Raw genomic sequence first — 18,432 nt, 5'->3', positions numbered from 1 at the left:
GTATCAAGTTCGTTTATCCCCTCCTGTGCTCAGTTTCTCCCCGGCTTAGGCAGCTCCCTCCATCTCAGGTGGCTCCCAAGGACGGTGACAAGGCAGGAGCTGTGGGCTTGCTGTTTCCTCAACTCTAAGATGCCAGCCTGGACCCTCTTTTCTCACAGCTACCCTTGCTTCCTCTTTCCCAACCGCCTCACCCGCCTTCCCCCTGCTCCATCCTTGGAAAGTCCCCTTGGCCCCCTTATGTGACTGCTTCCTCTGGAACTAGCCTTCCCCACCCCCACCGCTCCCCGCTTCCTGGGACCACCAAACCATTAACCCCACGGCTTTTTCACTTGCCCTCTCTCCACTCCCAGCTTAGATTCTAAGGTCTACCCCATAACCATTCCCTGGCTTAGACCCCTCCCTGTCTCCTGACTTTCCCCAACAAAACCCAGCCATTGGCTTGTGGCTGCAGAAAAGTCGCACAGCCTCATTGAGGGGTCTCACTTTATTTTTTTATTTTTTATTTATTTTTTTAAATTTCAACTACTCCTCTTTCGAACTTCTGAACAGATTAATTTTTTTGTTTTTTTTTGTTTTTTTTTTTTTTGGTCTTTTGTCATTTTAGGGCCGCACCCAAGGCATAGGGAGGTTCCCAGGCTAGGGGTCTAATCGGAGCTGTAGCCACTGGACTACGCCAGAGCCACAGCAACTTGGGACCCGAGACTCATCTGCAACCTACACCACAGCTCACTGCAACACCGAATCCTTAACCCACTGAGCGAGGCCAGGGATCGAATCCGCAACCTCATGGTTCCTAGTCGGATTACGTTTACCACTGTGCCACGAGGGGATCTCACTTTAAACATAGGACCACCGGCTCTAGAAGGCTCTCAGCCTTGCTCATACTACATTTCTCTAGTAAGTCTTCCAACTTTGCAGGGAATTCTTTCTCACCTTAGTCCAGCTCCTTAAAGAGCCAGCAGCCCTTCCCCACTCACAGCCTTCTATTGCTTAGAATAAAGTGGAAACCTCATAGCCCTGATCTAATTCATCAAACCCAGTGAGGCAGTCAGCACAAAGAGTATTCGGTGCAAACTGGGAAAACACCCACCCAGAGTGAGTGAGTGAGTGAGCGTGTGCGTGTGTGTGCACACATGGGCAATGCAGAGGATATGCTATAAGGTACCACCTCTCCAGGTGGAGCAACTAGAAAAGACAATCCTTCATCCAGGTAGATTTGGCCTCAAAATTTAGTTGGCAGAACAGGGGCTGGATGTCAGTTCCTTCCTGCCTCCTTCTGCTCAGCAGTGGCCTGAACATGCCATCACCGCGTGTACTACCTGACCTGCCTGCATTTGCACCCACAGACTTTGCCTCCTCTCCAAAAACAGTGAGTGCACCTACTGTCCTTGCTCCTTTCCAAGGCCGACTCCTCCACTTCTTCGCTAGGTCCCTTTGCTTCTCAACTACCAGGGGACAAGCTTTCTCTAGCTCTCTCCTCTTTGGCACCATCATTCCCCGTGAAGGGTCATTCCAGCAAGAGACCAGTATTAACAGGAGATACCCGCCCTTAATCCCAAGTACGCCCCCTTTTCAGTTGTTCTTTTTAGCAAAGCTCCTGAAGAGCTGTTTAGACTTGCCATAAACCCTTTCTCTTCTTCATCTCCCCTGTCTTGTTAACAGACCCTAATTAGACTGTCTCCCCAGTGACTCCATTGGAACTGCTTTTGCCAAGGACATCAGCAACCTGCATCAGGTCAAATGCAGAGTTCAAACTCTCAGCCCTCATCAGCATTATTTGATAAGACTGATCGCTCCCACCTTCCTGAAACAATTCTCTTATCTTCCAACCCTCCACCCTTTCTTGGTGTTTCTCCTACCTGGTAGCTTCTCCATGTCTATGGAAACTCCAAAGGCTGGAGTTCATCTTTGTCCTCTGCTCTAGCTAGTCTCCCTCCCAAGTGATTTTATGTAGACTTAAGACTGAAAAAGCATCTACATACTGATGACTTCCAAATTCATATACTCAGGCTTACATATTCAATTGTTTACTCAACATCTTCACTTGGATGTAGAACATGCACCTTATGTAACATACACAAAACAGAATTCCTGATTTTTCCCCACCCCAAATTTTCTCCTCTTTAAGTCTTCCCCATCCCATTAAATAGTACCACCTTTACTGCATCCTTTAGGCCTGAACCTAAGAAGCAAACATGATCTTTTCGTTCCTTGACACGTTCTCTGCCAAATTGATTCCAATTCAAAAATGCACCTGAATACATTCAGACACACCTCGTCCAAGCTCCCATGAACAGCCTCTCTGCTGACATCTGTGCTTCCCTGTTGTGTATTTTACACACATGAGCCATGGTAACTTTGAAAATTGTGAATCAGATGTGGTCATTCCTCTGCTCACCCTCCCATGGCTCTCTGCTGCTCTTGTGACAGCCCATGAGGCTCCACTGGACCTGACCTCTTCTTCCGCACCTCTCTCAGCCCAACTACTACTACTCTCTGGCTAGCTGATCACCCCAAGCCATTCTGGCCATTTGTTGTTCTTGCTACATGCTCGGCTGTTCCCAACTCTGAGCTTAAGGCCAGAGATTTTCTTTCAGCTTATAAGGTCTCCCCTATGCCTTCTCCCCTCCCACATATTTTCTAAGCCCACTCCTTCATATCATACACTATGGGCTCAAAGGTCTCCTCTGAGGGGCAATATCTGGCCATCTATAAAGTCACTCCATTCCTGGCTTTATTTTTCTTCACACCACTTATCACTTCCTGAACTTTTTTTTTTTTTTTTGGTTTTTTTTTGCCATTTCTTGGGCTGCTCCTGCGGCATATGGCGGTTCCCAGGCTAGGGGTCTAATCGGAGCTGTAGCCACCAGCCTACGCCAGAGCCACGCAACGTGGGATCCGAGCCGTGTCTGCAACCTACACCACAGGTCACGGCAACACCGGATCCTTAACCCACTTAGCAAGGCCAGGGACCGAACCCGCAACCTCATGGTTCCTAGTCGGATTCGTTAACCACTGCGCCACGACGGGAACTCCAAAAGAGATTTTTTTTTTTTTTTTTTTTAGTTTTTGGATTTTATAGAGCCGCAGATACATCGTATGGAAGTTCCCAGGCTGGGGGTCTAATTGGAGCTGTAGCTGCTGGCCTATGCCACAGCCACAGCAATGCCAGATCCCAGCCTTGTCTGTGACCTACCGCTCAGCTCATGGCAATGCCGCATCCTTAACCCACTGAGCGAGGCCAGGGATCGAACCTGCGTCCTCACCGTTACTAATCAGATTTGTTTCCCTGAACCAAGATGGGGACTCCACTTTCTGAAATTTTTGTTCTACTTGTTTGTTTCAGTCTCCTCTCTCCCACTAGAATGCAAGCTCTACGAGGGCCTTTACTTGCCAATGGCATTATTCCCTGTGCCTGTCACATATGAGATGTTCAATTAGTACTTATCAAAAGGTTGTATTCCGTCCAAAATTCTATTACTCCAGAATCTTCGGACTATTCCTCATTTCCTTTCCGCACCCAACCGCCCAAGGCAAAACCGTAACTCCCGCTCCTCTCCTCAGGTCATAACTCTCCCGGTTCGTAACTCTCGCATCCCTTCCTGCGCGGCCCCTTTAAGCGGACTCCGGAACGCCAAAAGGAAGGCGGGGCCGAAACCTTGCCGACGCCGACTCGGAGGGGCGGGGCGGGACTTGGGGGCGTGGCCTGCGTGCTGCGTGCGTGCGCGTTCTGGAGGCGCCGCCGCCGCTCTCGAGGCCGCTGCCGCCGCCGTCGCCGCGCAGAGCCGGAGCAGGAGCCACGGCCGAGTGGAGGGAGGAGGAGGAGGAGGAGGTGGAGGAGGCGCCGGACCGGGGGGGTGAGTGAGGGGCGGGGAGCCGGAGCCGGCCTCAGAAGGAGCGGGGGGCGCGGGTCGGCCGAGCCGGGGCTGAGGCGGCTCCTGTTGCCGGTCAGTCCCCTGGCTCCCCCTTCCTCCTCTGCGTTCCCTCGGTGTCCGGGGCGGCGGCCCGGGGGCCTGGCCGGCGGGAGGGGCCAGGACTTGGGGAGGCCCGGCCGCCGCCGCCGGGGCCAGAGCCAACCACGCCCGCGGACCGAGCCGGTGGACTGTGGCTGGGCCTGCGGGAGAGGGACGGGAGGGGCCCGGGCCGGGTGTGGGAGAGAAAGAGGACATTGTGTCCCCCACCCTCCAACTCCCCGAGGTGTCATGGCACAAGCCTATTTCCCTCGCCATCTCCCCGGACACAGTGCCCTCGCCCCTCACTGCCCGAGGGAGGTAGAAGATTGGACATCGCTGCCTTTTTCTTCTTGCGTGTCCCCAGACTAGGGTCAGATCTTCCTTCAAACCCAGCTCACCCTTTGGGGGGCAAGCACAGAGGGGGTTGGAGGGTTGGGTGAATTTTCTGTTCCTCCCTCGTCTGCTGGAGAGGTGAGGGTAGACCGGAGCAGTGTCCTCTCTGTGTTCACTTGTCAGGGTTCGGGGTCCCCCGTTCCTTTATTCCCCCAGTGCGCAGGGCTGACATCTCTACGCCCCACTCCATTTCCCAGCCCCTTTCCCGCCCTCTTTGCCCAACGTCTTCCGTGGCATGCCATGTGTTCGCCTTTTCGGGCGTTGCTTTTCTTGGGTCTCTGCTTCTTTCCTGAATTTTATTAGTGCAGAGGTCACCGTGTGATTCTTGTCTTCCTTCAAACTGGGACTGGTAGGAGTGTCTTTTGCCCCCTGGTTCAGGAAGTTAAGGACAGCGTTTTCGGCTGAATTGTGTAACTTACTGCTGTGGGGAGAACTTGAGGGGAAGACACTTGTGCCTGAAAAGTGGAATCAGCTCACGGTGCTAAGAACCAGAGTTTAGGGGACCTTTTGACCTCTTGGAAAAAGAACTAGCGTCGAGGAGTTATGTATTCCTTTTGGGGAGGGAAAATGGTTTTGTCACTGCTTCGAAGGGAGGAAGGTAGAAGAAATGAAAGAGAATAACAGGGCAGGAGGTTAATGGGTCACAGCTGTACAGGTGGCCACAGTTTTCTGCTTCCTGGGTGTGAGATGATAATTCTTTCTGTTTTTAGCACAGTTAAGAGTGAAGTATCCGCTCTTAGTTTTAACGTGGGGCTCCTACCTTCAAAAGCATGCTGAAGGGCAGTCTCTAAAGGGATGCTGCTGGAAACAGGATTTGGAAACTTTATTTTGGTTTCCTGTCAGAGTGTGGGGGTGGGCATGCATGTGTGTAGTTTTTCTTCTCTTGTGATGTAATTGATAATCTGCACTATTTTGACATAATTGACACTAAATCAGGTTTCGAGCTTCTTTATTTTGATTTCTTGAACACTTACTTTCTGTTTTGAAATTGTATTTGCGTTAATTGAAATTCTTTTAGTCTGGTGTTTCAGTAAATCTTGTTTCCTCGGTATTTTGAATTATGTGCCACAAAATGTGATTAGGTGTAAGGTACTGAGGTTCATACAGTGCCTGGCACATGCTAGGCACTTGGTCTTTCTTGTTTGTTTGTTTTTGTGGCACTTGATATTTCTTGAATGAATTGAATGATTACAAAGATATGTCTAGGTATTTCCATATCTTCTATCCTTTTGAGAGGCAGCTCAAATTAGAATATGGCCTTTAGCTCCCAGTATATAAAATAGTAATTATTAACCTTTTCTGGGCTACTGACACCTTTGAGAATATAATGAAATGTGTAGATGCTCTCCTCAGGAAGGAGGTAATAGGCATTTTTGCACAAAATTTTGCATTCAGTTTCAGGGACCCTCTGAAGCCAACCATGGGTAGTTGTCTTAAAAGTAAACTGGAATCCCTGAGTATTCAGTTCCGTATTAAAACTGTTCAAAAGCCTTTGTTCATCTTCTGTTTGAGTTCAGGAATGACAAACCTACCCTTATAGACTAAATTTGGGTCTTTGGGAACAAGATTTAAGAGTGATTTTGTATTGCAATCTTATGGGGAAAAGTTCTCATTAATATAACTATTACCAGTAGTTTTTGAACTACTAATAATTTTAAACAAATGGCTTTGAAGGAAATTATTATAGTCACTTTTGGCAGCTTAAAATCATGATCATGACCGACTTATGATTTTTATTGTACAAACTCCTTTTTAGCAACATGATCCACACTTGAAAATGTTGACAGATGATTTTTCTCTTCTCTTCCAAGCTTGTTTATGTGCATGTTTTTTCATGTAGTTAACAACATTCAATATTAATTTAACACGTGCTTTTTTGAATGCCTATTATGTGAATAAAACAAAGTCCATGCTGTCACAGAGCTTTATTCTAATTAGGAGAGATGGGCCACAACCAAATAAATGTAGAATAAGTCAGGTGATAAGAGGTGTGCCGAAGAGTAAAGTAGGTTGAGGGGATGGAGGGGAACAGTGGCAAAGAAGGCAGTCAGGGAAGACATGAGGCTGGAGCACAGACCTGAAGGAAGTGAGAGATGTTTGCTGTCTTGGGGCAGAAGGTTACAGGCAGAGGGCTGTAAGTGCAAAGACCACTCAGTGTACTTGGCGTTTTGGAGAACACCTGGGCCGCCAGTCAGCAAGAGGGAAAGTGAGAGAGCTTGAGGTTTGGAGAAGTTGCCGAGGCCACTGTACAGCTTTGTAGGCCGTGGTCAGAACTTTGGATTTTACTTTGAATGAGATGGGAAACCACTAGAAGAGAGACCTGTTCTGACTTAACGTTTATGGGCATCATTCCGGCTGCTGTGTGGAAATCAGCTTGGGGGATGGGGCAAGAGTGGAAGCAGGAAGACCAAATAGGAGGTTAATAATCTTCATTTTAAACCCTTTTCAGTGGTTGCAAAATATTCCATCTACCTGCTGTTGGGCATATTTCCCCCTATTGAAAATAACAATGAACACTTTGTGTATGCAGCATTTTCTTTCTTTTTGAATATTTCCTTGGAATTGATTTCCAGAAGAAGCACTGTTGAATCAAAGTATATAAATATGCTTGTCTTCTTGGTATATCTATTCCTACAGAGAGTGGGTTGTACTAGTTAAAGTGACAGCCACAGTTGTTGATCTTAAGTTTCATGCAGTGTTACTTGCTTTGGGTAGTGGTAGTAGTAGTAGTAGTTGTAGTAGTAGTTTGAATTTTCCAGTAACTCACGTGAATTCTTGTTTTAGCTTTCCTTTTTAACATTTAACAAGGGGGTGCTAATTGTTGGGGATACAGATTTGTCTTAGACAGGGTTTTCTTCACTTAGGGAATTTTACGTTCTGTCGTAGTTTGTAGTCTAATAGTTAAATTCAACTTCAGATTTTGCCAGTGTTTACTGTTACTCCAGAACTTTGTTAGTATATGGTTGATGATCTTTTATATAAAATAGACATTGCAATCAAGCACCTAATTTTTCATATTGATAATTCTTTTTTTCCTTACTTATTTTTAATGGTATCTGCAATTTGTTTAATTTCTGTTTTTTATGTCTTCAGAATCTTACATCTCTGACAGCCCTGTGTTTTGTTCTTTGCAATAAATTATGCAACTAGTATTTAGTTGAGGACTCTCACAGTTGAATTTTTAAATTGTTGTAATTCTTTGTAAGTTATTCAAAACACAGAGACTATTGTTTCTCTTAAATAAGGCTAGCATTGCATCTTTGAAATTTTATTTCTATTATAAAAGGGGATGATGCCAGTCTGTTTTGATAGAGTTATACCACCATGAGGGCATTGCTCAGCATTTCTGGGTCCGAAATCTAAATGGCTTGATTTGGCATGAGCAGAAACATCTATGAAGTCAGGGAGTTGAACTCCTGGAGTTACCTGCAAGCACCTAGCATTGCGTCTGACACATGCTAGAGACCCAGCAAATGTTCATTGAACCTCCCGTAACCTCTCAGCTCCCAGTTCTACAATTCTTCTATTTTAGAACATCAATAAAAATATCTTGTATAAAGCGTTTATATCTTAATATTGTGGTGAGTTTAAAATGGCAAACGTAAACTGACTTCCTACCAGTGTTCCTTTCAAATTGAACTCATCAGTTTTAAAAAAGAGTTATGGTATATTGCCAAGTATTTTCTGCTCATTCTGATATCTATACTGCTGCATGACTTAATGCCAAATTCACATTTTATGGAAATGATTAACGTTAAGCATAAAGCCCTTTAAGTTGTCTTACGTTACTGAGACAGATGAAGCAGCCATTTCCCCCCATTTGTGTGTGTGTGTGGAATTTGGAGGTTACACATGGTAGTTTTTATGTGCTTTTCAGTCTTTCATATACAGAGAAATATTGGCCCATTTACATTTTGAATTTTTGTGATAATGGTTATGAATATGCAATGAATGATTCACATACTCTCTCTCCATTTCCTTTTGCACTTAGTTTTGAGATGACTAGTTAGGAAGGCAGTTTGTTTTAAAGTTAAATGATCTTGATTAGTATTGAACCTATAAATTTAGCTTATCACGATGTTTTGATCAATTAGGCAGTTCGAGAACTGAGCCATGCTCTCATTTCCTCTTGAAAATAGGCTTTTTAGAGCTAGAAGGTACAGGCATACATCAATTAAAAAAGGAAATTGTAGAGTTCCTGCTGCGGTGCAGTGGGTTAAGAATCTGGCTGCAGCAGCTCTGGTCGCAGCAGAGGCACAGGTTTGAGCCCTGGCCTGGTGCAGTGTATTGACCTGGCGTTGCCACAGCTGTGATGTAGGTTGCAGCTGTGGCTCAGATTCAGTCCCTGGCCTGGGAACTTCCATATGCCAGAGGAGTAGCCATAATATTTAAAAAAAAGGAAATTGTGTGTGATGGTTAAGGTGGAGTTGAAACAAGAAATTGTACCTTTACAGATGGTCTAAAAATCATCTTTTTATTGTAACTTTCAGAAATATGTAATATAGACATGGACGTTTAAATATGTACTGTGAAATTAACTTCAGTCAGTCATTAGACTAATGGCTTTTTTTTTTGTTTGTTTTAAGATTCTGGACTTACTTTAGGTTAGATGAATCTGGAAAAGAAGTTTTTTTTGCATATCTAGTTTTCCCAGATAGAGATAGTTTCCTATCTCCAGCCTAATTATTTAGTTCATATTGCTAAAGAGTGGTTCAAAGTGTGGAAAGGTAAGATTAACCAAATTTGGAATTAAATATGTAGTTCTCTGTTTGGTTTCAGAAAATATTTATTTTTTATTTTATTTTACTTTTTTAGGGCCACACTCCTGGCACATGGGGGTTCCCAGGCTAGGGGTCAAATTGGAGCTGTAGCCGATGGCCTACACCACAACTCACATCAATGCCGGATCCTTAACCCAGTGAGCAAGGCCAGGGATTGAACCTGCGTCCTCATGGATGCTAGTCAGATTCGTTTCCACAGAGCCACGATGGAACTCCCAGAATATATTTAAATAAGCCGTATTTCATAAGACTATATTAAACTGTACATTATAACTGATAAAAGACACACTTGGATTAATTAAAACTTGGTGCCTCACTTTGAATTCACAAGTATATGTGTATAACATTCATGGTTGTTTGCAGTGCTGTGTTATACTCACTTATTCTGGTTGTAAAAAATAACTTTGCTTAGGCTAGAACTGTGGCTTAGTTATCAGCAACAAAAGTGTAAAGTTAGAGAGACACAGAGAACTGGGTACAACTGTTTTTTTGGACAAAGCCCAAATGCAGCTTGTGAGATTCTGAGTAGTGGTAGGAATTCTTTCTTATTGCAGACTGTTTCAGATTTGTCAGATGTGTGATTCTGAGAGTAAATTCATTCACTATTTTCAATGATATTTTTAAATTCATTTATAAATAGGATCATTCTGTTCTAGACAAGTTGGCTGTATTATAGAACATTAAGCAAGCAGACATAACTTAATTATTTTTGCAGCTATTTAACACTAATCTTTGGATCTCATGTAGTTTTCAGTATCTAGCCCAAACCATTGATGTCTTTTGAATTACCTTTTAAATTCCATTGTGTAGTTGTGAAAATATTGCATAATTTCATTAATAGATTTCAGATTCAGTCATTGAACAGATGTTTGAATGACCCAAACATCCCACTGTTTGATGGAAACTGAGATGTGAGGCTGTAGTTTCTACTTTAAGGAATTTATAGTCTAGTAATTTGTTTTGTTTGCCAGAACCTGACATGTGTTTTATAAATAAATGTTGTATTTTCATAGTAGAGTGAAAATAGAATTATACTCATATTCTAAATAAAATCTATGGGATATTTTAATTCTGTCTTAGTTGCTCAACAGCTATTTCTGTAGTCTTATTTTCTAACAGCTTTTTAGTATTAGAGAAAATCATTTTCTCGGTTGTTTAAAATATAGTAAAATAAGAATTACTTGCTCAACTGCTTGTTTTACTTCTGTTTATCTTTTTTTCTAAATTGCTTTTCTGCATATATGCCACATATATATGTTTTTTTCCTGGTTCAGCTAACAATTTTAAATCTATATGAATGTGAGAAGTTTTGGTGTTAAAATTGGGGGGTGGAGGTTTGTAGAACAGCTTAATATTTTTTTCCACACTGATTAAAATCATCCTGTGCCACTGAAGTTAACGATCCACTAGAATAGAAGTGTGTATATAGACAAAGTGCATCAGTGTGCATTTTTAGTGAATGTTGGTAGTTTGCCAGCTTTATTTTCAAGTTCCTCCCAGACCTAACTGTGATGTGCTTATAAGGCAACAATAGTATATTTAGTTAATTTGCAAAACGAGAATAGTTTTTCTGGTTTTTCCATTTTGCATGTTTTGAGTTAGGATTAATTGGACATTTATTATTCTCAGTAGACATACAGTAAAACAGTTTTAACTGTGGTGCTTTCTGTTGGAGCACTGGCTGACTTTTAGATGGTGAGCCTTGTGCAATTTTATGAATACTACTGAGTTTTAGATGAAATTCTTTACACAATCTAAAAGTACACGTGAGCCTAATAGAAGCTGGAAACAAGTTTGAGATTTTCTTTGCACTAGGAAGTGTAGTTTCTATTCCAAGTAATATGCCCTTGTTAGGTTCAGAATCATTTGCAGTAGTTATAAGTGCTTGGACATTTTTTTTTTTTCTTGTTAAACTAATTCATGTTCCATTGTGGCAAATTTTTTTGAAAAGAACATAAATGTAAAGAGTAAATTGAAGATTACCTGTAAACTCATCATTCAGAGATAATTGCTACTGACATTTTAATGTTCATTTTTCTAGTTCTTTCCCTACATGTACAGATTTTTAAATTTAAAGAAAATTGGAATTATACTTCTATAAGTATGGTTTCGCTCCTCCTTTTTCCTCTCAACGGGATATTGGTCTCCTAGTGTGGGACTTTTAGTTTGATCTTATAATAGTACTATTTTAAATAACACTGGGGTAAATATTTTTGTACATTTATCTTTGATTGCCTCTCTGTTTTTTTTTTTTTTCTTCTTCCTTTAGGATAGATTCCCAGAAGTGGGATAACTGGATCAGAGGGTGGTTACCCTGTGTATAAGAGTGTGTGTCTCACTGCACCTTCAATGGCATTGAGTAGGTCAGTTTTTACAATCTTTGCCCATTTGTTAGATATCTGTTAACAGTTCTTGGGTGGTAATCACAAAATCCTCATACTATTAATAATCTGTAAAACCATCAGAGTATATGGTTAGTAATTTGTAGTCATCTTTGAAAAAGTTGGTTGGAATGAATTTCTTTGAAAATATTTTAGGTAAAAGTAATCTGTGACAAAAAAGATATTCCCTGACATTGCAATTTGAGTCTTGTTCTTTTATTGGAAAGAAGGTAGCATTTTAATCTTCTCCCTTTACTAAAATAACAAACATGAAAAAGCTTATTTTATGGTATGTAGTAAGTAGGAATAGTATGTAAAACTGAATTATTTCAGATAGATGAGAGGGATAGTCACATGATTCAGACTGAAAAAAAAAAAAAAAACCCACACAACTTCTTGTTTAGAGTAATGACTGTAGAGTTAGGCAGGCTGTGTTCAGATCTTTGCTTTGCCACCTGGTAGGTATATGATTTGAGGCAGCTTACTGAGTATACTTTTTGAGGTAACCTACTAAATATATAATTCGATGTTTCTGAACTTTGGTTTTCTCAATTTTAAAAGGAGAATAAATAATAATACCTACTTTATAGGATTGTTGAGAAGATTAGAAATTCTGTGTAGGCCTGCTGGGCACATAGTAGGCATTTAATAAAGGCTGGCTATTGTTAGATTTGGAAGTTTTGGACCAGTTTTGGGACATGGAGCAGGATATATCATTGGTGTGTCCTTATTTACATAAATAAATGCAGAGATGCAAAGAGGCCTTGAGCAGTGGCAGCTGGAAGGGAGTGGTAGACATTCTTTGTGGTAGGAATGACATGAGCCAAGATAGAAAGTTCAGGACAGGTTGGAGGACAGGAGATTGATTCGACAGAAGCCTAGGCTTGTATAATTAGAAAATAACGGCCGTAGGCCATAAAGATTGATTGGGACTGGACTTGGGAAGTCGTTGAATGCTAGGTTAAGAAGTGTAGACTTTATGTGGGAGCACAAGAAGTTTTGCTATGAGGAAAATGATCCGATCAGAGCTTTTATCTTTTGGAAGATGAATCTAGTTACAGACTACAGAATGAACTGAGGAAGAAAGAGACTGAAGATAGGGAGGTTGGTTTAAAAAACGCAGATAAGCCAAGATCTGAGGGTTTAACGGAAAACAAGAAGGAAGGTTTGGGGGGTTGTGAAGATCTCTGTAGATACACTTCAGGTGTACCCAGTTTGGAGATGAAATGCAAAAGTGTCTTGAGTCTAATTAATAAGCAACGTGGAGGAGTTCCCATCATGGCTCAGCAGAAACGAATCTGGCTAGGAACCGTGAGGTTGCAGGTTCAATCCCTGGCCTCACTCAGTGAGTTAAGGATCTGACGTTGCTGTGAGCTGTGGTGTAGGTCACAGACGCGGCTCAGATCCCACGTTTCTGTAGCTGTGGTGTAGGCTTGCAGCTGTAGCTCCAATTAGATCCCTAGCCTGGGAACCTCCATGTGCCAAGGGTGTGGCCCTAAAAAGACAAAAAAGACAAAAATAAATAAAGAAGCTACATGGAGTTAGGTGACCCCTGAGAGAAGATAGGACTTAATATATACACTTTGGTTATTGCTACCTTTTTTAAAAAATGGAAGGATAAAAGGTTCCTGTTTTTCATCAGTAAAAAGCATATGTTTATTCTATTTCTTTGACAAATATATCATCTCCTGCAGATATTTTACTTATCTAGCATTTGAGTCCTTAGTTAACAGGGGATCCTACTTTTAGACATTGTATTTTTTGGAGGTATTATCTTAAATTCCCTCACTGAAATTCTCCCACATGTGGTCTTTCCAGCATTCGTGAATGCAACTGGACTTTAGAAACATCAGTTGTGTGAGCAGAAGTGATGAAAAGTGAAATATAGACTTCTTGTGAAGCAGCTTAGAATGCTGAAGGCAGTGAAATATGGAGCAATAAAAAATAGGAAATTGAGTATGTGATCTTTAGAAAAAATATCACTTTCAGTACTTCTCTTCCTTTTCTTTTAATTTCTTAATTAAAAAAAAGAGTTAGCAAATGCCGTTCTTAGTCATTCTGATACCTGGCTCTAGCTGTATGTTAATTGTACTTTCCACTTGGCTGAATAATATGTAAGCAAGTTAGCCTAAAGATTGTTATTAATATTGCTTCTTGACTGATAATAAACTCTTGTGAGCTGCGAATTACCTGCTTGCTGTCTTCCTTTTATATTACCAATTGAGGAAAGAAGCAGCCCCTAATTTTTAAAAAGTAAATATAGGTTTGCGATATGCTAAAGCTGTCTATATTTTTTCAACTACTGAGTTATGCTTTTCTTAATGTTTCTTTTGGTTTTCAAATATTTTCTAATGTCAGAAGTAAAGTCCTTGTTACTATTTTTGTTCACATGTCTTCCCTTTAAATGTATCCTTGAAAATATTTTTAAATTCATAAGCAAATGTAGCACATAGTATTAAAGATTGTATATGTGTTTTTTCTTTTTTAAACAAACACTGTGTATTTATTATGTGAAACTGCAAGAGCCTGTTTCTGGACAACTGAATGATATTTTGTTTACTGAAGAGACCTCAGATATTTAAAACAGGGATTTAATGTTTCAAACTGTAAGATTCCACTTGAGTGTGTGTGTATATATATATTTTTTTTCTTTTTTTTCTTTTTAGGGCAGCACCCTAGGCATTTGGAGGTTCCCAGGCTAGGGGTCGAATTGTAGCTGTAGTTGCTGGCCTACACCACAGCAACACAAGATCCAAGCCACATCTGCAACCTATACCACAGCTCACAGCAACACCAGATCCTTAACCTACTAAGGGGGGCCAGGGATTGAACTTGGGTCCTCATGGATACTAGTTGGGTTCTTAACCTGCTGAGCCATAACCAGAACTCCCAGAAAATTCACAATTTTAAATGTCAGACCTCAGTAAAGCAAAAAAAGTTTTTTCTTTTTCTTTCTTTCCCTTTCTTTCTTTCTTTCTTTCTTTCTTTCTTTCTTTCTTTTTCTTTCTTTCTTTCTCCTTCCTTCCTGTCTTGTCTTGTCTTGTCTTGTCTTGTCTTGTCTTGTCTTGTCTTGTCTTGTCTTGTCTTTTTAGACCCATACCTGCGGCAAATGAAAGTTCCCAGGATAGGGGTCAAATCAGAGCTACAGCTGCTGGCCTGTGCCACAGCCACAGCAAGGTAGAATCCAAGCTGCATTTGTGATCCAGGCCACAACCCATGGCAACGCCTGATCCTTAACCCACTAAGCGAGGCCAGGGATGGAACCTGCATCCTAATGGATATTAGTTCTTAACTAGTTCTTAACCTGCTGATCCACAACAGGAACTCCAAAGCTAAAAAAATTTTTCTGTTTATTTAGTGTTTACATGAGGTGACATGAAATGTATAAAACATGAATAGACTTTCATATCCTTCTATCCTAAAAGATTGAAATAAAAGTAAATAGTTGAATAGATTATTGTGTACATTTTTCTTATTCTTTTTATCAAATGAATGTTTTCCTTACCCTTTCAAACCATCAATTTTGAATGTTAAATATAAGTTCTTAACTGAGAAATCAAAGTCCTGCCCCAAAATAATCTAGTTTGGCTGGTTATTTATTGAGTGCTTTTTGGGAACCTGGTACTATTTTAGGAACTGGGGATAGGGCAGTAAATAGATTGCTTTCATGGAGTCCTTTATACCAATGGGGTTTGGTGGTTGTGGAGAGAAGCAGTAAACAAATAAGTGAACAGATAATTTAAAAGGTCACAAATGCTATGAAGAAGCTATAACTGGAAGGAATGATAGTGATGGAAGAGTTTAGATTGAGTGCTGAGGAAAAGTCCCCTGAGATGATGATATTTAATATGAAACCTGAATGACAAAAAACCAGACATGTGATAACAATCTGCCTGAAGAGTGAACCAGACAAGAGGACTACTTGGTGTAAAAGCCCTGAAGTGGGAAGCAGCTAGTCAGGATTGAGAAGGCCGTTGTGGTAAGCCGAGACAAGACTGGCAGATAAAGTGACAAGGGACAGATCACAGAAGTCTATGGTGAAGAGTTTGGATTTTGTTCTTATAAATGCAAAGGAAAGACAGTTTGTTACGACCTACCTTTATGGATAAACATGTGTAACTTTTGAATTTGAAGATGTTGTTTCTCATGATACTGGCTTAAAACAAATCTGTAGAGTAACCAGTGGTTTTTCCAGACATAGAAAATCACTAAATTATGGTACTTAAATTATGTCTTTCCCAGGGGTCTGCAGAGTTTGGGATGAATTGTTTTTAGTATTGCAAAAAAGCCTAACGAGAATTATGTATTTGCTCTCAGTAGATTTATACAGGTGAAATACTGTGGATCTTAGCTTTGACCAATAATTATATTGACTCAAATCTTTGGGTCTAATTACCGCATTATCATTATTGTACATTGTGGTGATTTGCAGGCCATTAATGAAATAAAACATTGTTCTTACACTTCAGGAACCTAGCATTGAGTTTAATTAGTTTTTATGTCTTTGATAATTTGAGAATTCTTATCAGCCATTACCTATCTGATTAATGAAATGTCAGTTGATAGACAAGTCTTTAGACATGGAATCTGTGCAGAATAAAAGATTTTTCATAGTAAGGTTGAGAGCCACTGCTAAATGTCCTGATCTCTAGAGAGACTTACAAGGAAAAGGGAAGTAAAGCCCTTACATCCCATTTCATCTGCATGGCTTCTGTGAAATATTGTTCATTTTTTGCAGATGATAAAACCCAAAGTAATTACATAATTTATGAAAATTCACAAACTCTTAATTATAGATAAAGCTGACAGCGAACTTTCAGGAAAAAGGACTACTGTCATGCAAAGCACAGAATGAGTGATTAGTAAATATTTGTTTTGCTTGCATGCAAACATGAAAGAATGAGTGAATGAATGAGTGAGGTGAATGACAGACTACCTCTATCCCTCTAATCCTTTCTTCAATGCAACACACCCTTTTTCTTCTAGAAAAATCTAGAAAACTCTTCGGAAATAATTTACTTCACCTGTCCTTTTTTCTCTGCAAAACTCCCCTCTCCCCTATGAGGCTTAAAATGCTTAAATCACACAGTAAAAATTCTAAGGAGGGAAATAAAGACAAGAAACTCAGAAAGTGTAATTTTCACTAAGATTTTAACTGCCTGAGTAGTCCATGATATTTTTCAGCTTTAAAAAAATCTGCTTTAGACCCTTGCATTTATGATCAAGAAATAATTATCTTCTTTTGTTCTGTTTATATCTCTTAAATTTTTTTAGACTGTTTAAAAATTTACTGTAGTTTTTTGAAATGAGTTGCAGGAACAACAGTAGTTAAAATGTTGATGCACCCAATGTTAGTCGTCCACCTAATCTCTATTTGGGGGGTGGGGTAGAGGGAGGGATGTGTTTGTTTCAGTCTTCTGTTAGTACATCATATTGAGTGATTTGTTCAGAAATAAGAACTGATAATTCTGAGGCATTTAATGGTTAGGGTTTAAAAAAAAAACATAATGGGATTTTTTTTTTTTTTTTGACTGATGTTAATACTCGGGCAGAATGGTAGTATGACATCTCTAAACTGCCTATTTGTACAAATTTCAAATCCTTCAAATGAATTAATATCTTAAGAAATTTAAGCTTAGAGTTCTTTTAAATGAATAATAGGAATGGATGCCTTCGAGATGAAAGTAGATGCAGATAATTGAGAGATTGAAAGAAATTATTTTTGTGGAAGAGACTCTAATACAGGATATAGCATAAGGGAATGGATAACACATGGAAAAGTTGCTATGCTGGACTGTGGAAAAGAAATCTGTTTTCATCAAAAGAGAAATGAAATCGATGAGGGCTACTAGGATATAAATTCATGTTTAATGGTAGAAAGAACATTTTAGGTTAGATATTGTGGCCTGAAGAGACCTTCAGAGAGGATATGATGAATCTCACCGTTTGTGGCAGTATCTCTCCTTCATGAGGATGGGATCTGTCTCGTTGGTTTGAGTTCAAAGTATGATAAACCTAGACAGAATGAAGAGGATTGTTTTTGTGAAGAAGGAACATATTTTTCATTTGTCTCTAGTTATCTGAGACTAGGGTTGTGTCAGGTCTATAAAAGATAACTCTATATGCTATTTTGGCTCTTGGTATCCTCGAGGTGCTCTTTTATGTTTTGGTGGGCGTGGAGGTGGGGGTGGTTTGGGCCAGATTTCTGTATGGCAGCTTTCAAGTGCTCCACTGTTGTGTCCTGCTGCTCTTTCTTCTAACCATATAATCAGTTTAGTAATGACATATATAACCCCCTGGCATGAAATTTTCATGCTTCAGAAAATTGTTTTGCATGTTAAGTACAAGCATCAATTTGCCCTATAGATGTGTTTTTCTAAAAATTGATGTAGGTGAACCTTGTAAATTTAATTATTTAAGAATGTTAGGTTAATTTAAGTAAAACCTTGGGCAGATGAGTTGGAAGGTGAATCTTAGGTCTGAGACCCACCTTTATTTGTTTGTTTAGATCTTCAGCTATTAAGTTATTTTGGTGTTTCTTTTACATCCAAATGGAAAGTCTGGAACTTAAGTAACTCATTGGTCACATTGTGTGTGTGTGTGTGTGCCCTTTTTTTTTTTAAGTTCCTGTGCCTTTTAAATGTTGAATTTCACACTTGGAACAAACTCCATTCTTTTGCATTTTAAATAAATGGTAACTTCTCAATGGCATTCAAATGTCATAATCTTTACATTGAAATACAACAGCATTATAACTCAAGCACCAACCAAATCTGCAGTTGAAACCATGGGTAGGAATGTTTTAGGTGGCGAAGTCACTGTTATTCCCGTTATGCTTTAGACTTACACTACGGTCATCAATAGAACAAGCTTGAGATTGTGTCACCACTGTGCCATCTGCTTGCATGTGTATGTAGGCAATAG

At 40.3% G+C, this 18,432-nt stretch overlaps 1 protein-coding gene across 11 annotated transcripts in view; it reads left to right on the top strand.

The window, feature by feature from the left end:
• Positions 1 to 3,753: 3,753 nt before the first annotated feature.
• RAP1A (RAP1A, member of RAS oncogene family) overlaps positions 3,754 to 18,432 on the top strand; it is a 77,644-nt gene continuing 62,965 nt past the window's right edge. For 2 of the 11 annotated variants that reach the window (XM_013997264.3, XM_001928649.7), the window contains exons 1-2: positions 3,754 to 3,857; positions 11,397 to 11,490. In XM_013997264.3, the coding sequence (XP_013852718.1) occupies positions 11,477 to 11,490 (14 nt within the window). In that variant the 5' untranslated portion in view covers positions 3,754 to 3,857; positions 11,397 to 11,476. Of the gene's footprint in view, positions 3,948 to 4,596; positions 6,765 to 8,932; positions 9,074 to 11,396; positions 11,491 to 18,432 lie in introns of those variants that run through there. The other 9 variants (XM_085023682.1, XM_021090029.2, XM_085023683.1 and 6 more) reach the window with 9 other exon arrangements.

The sequence above is a fragment of the Sus scrofa genome, chromosome 4, assembly GCF_054392235.1.
Source record: "Sus scrofa isolate SSC_HxYL_T2T_F1_AM1 chromosome 4, Sscrofa_HxYL_maternal_Yorkshire_Landrace_v2.0, whole genome shotgun sequence".
Taxonomy (NCBI): Eukaryota; Metazoa; Chordata; class Mammalia; order Artiodactyla; family Suidae; genus Sus; species Sus scrofa.
Note: the sequence above shows the minus strand (reverse complement) of the source record. Positions and strands in the feature narration are given on the sequence as shown.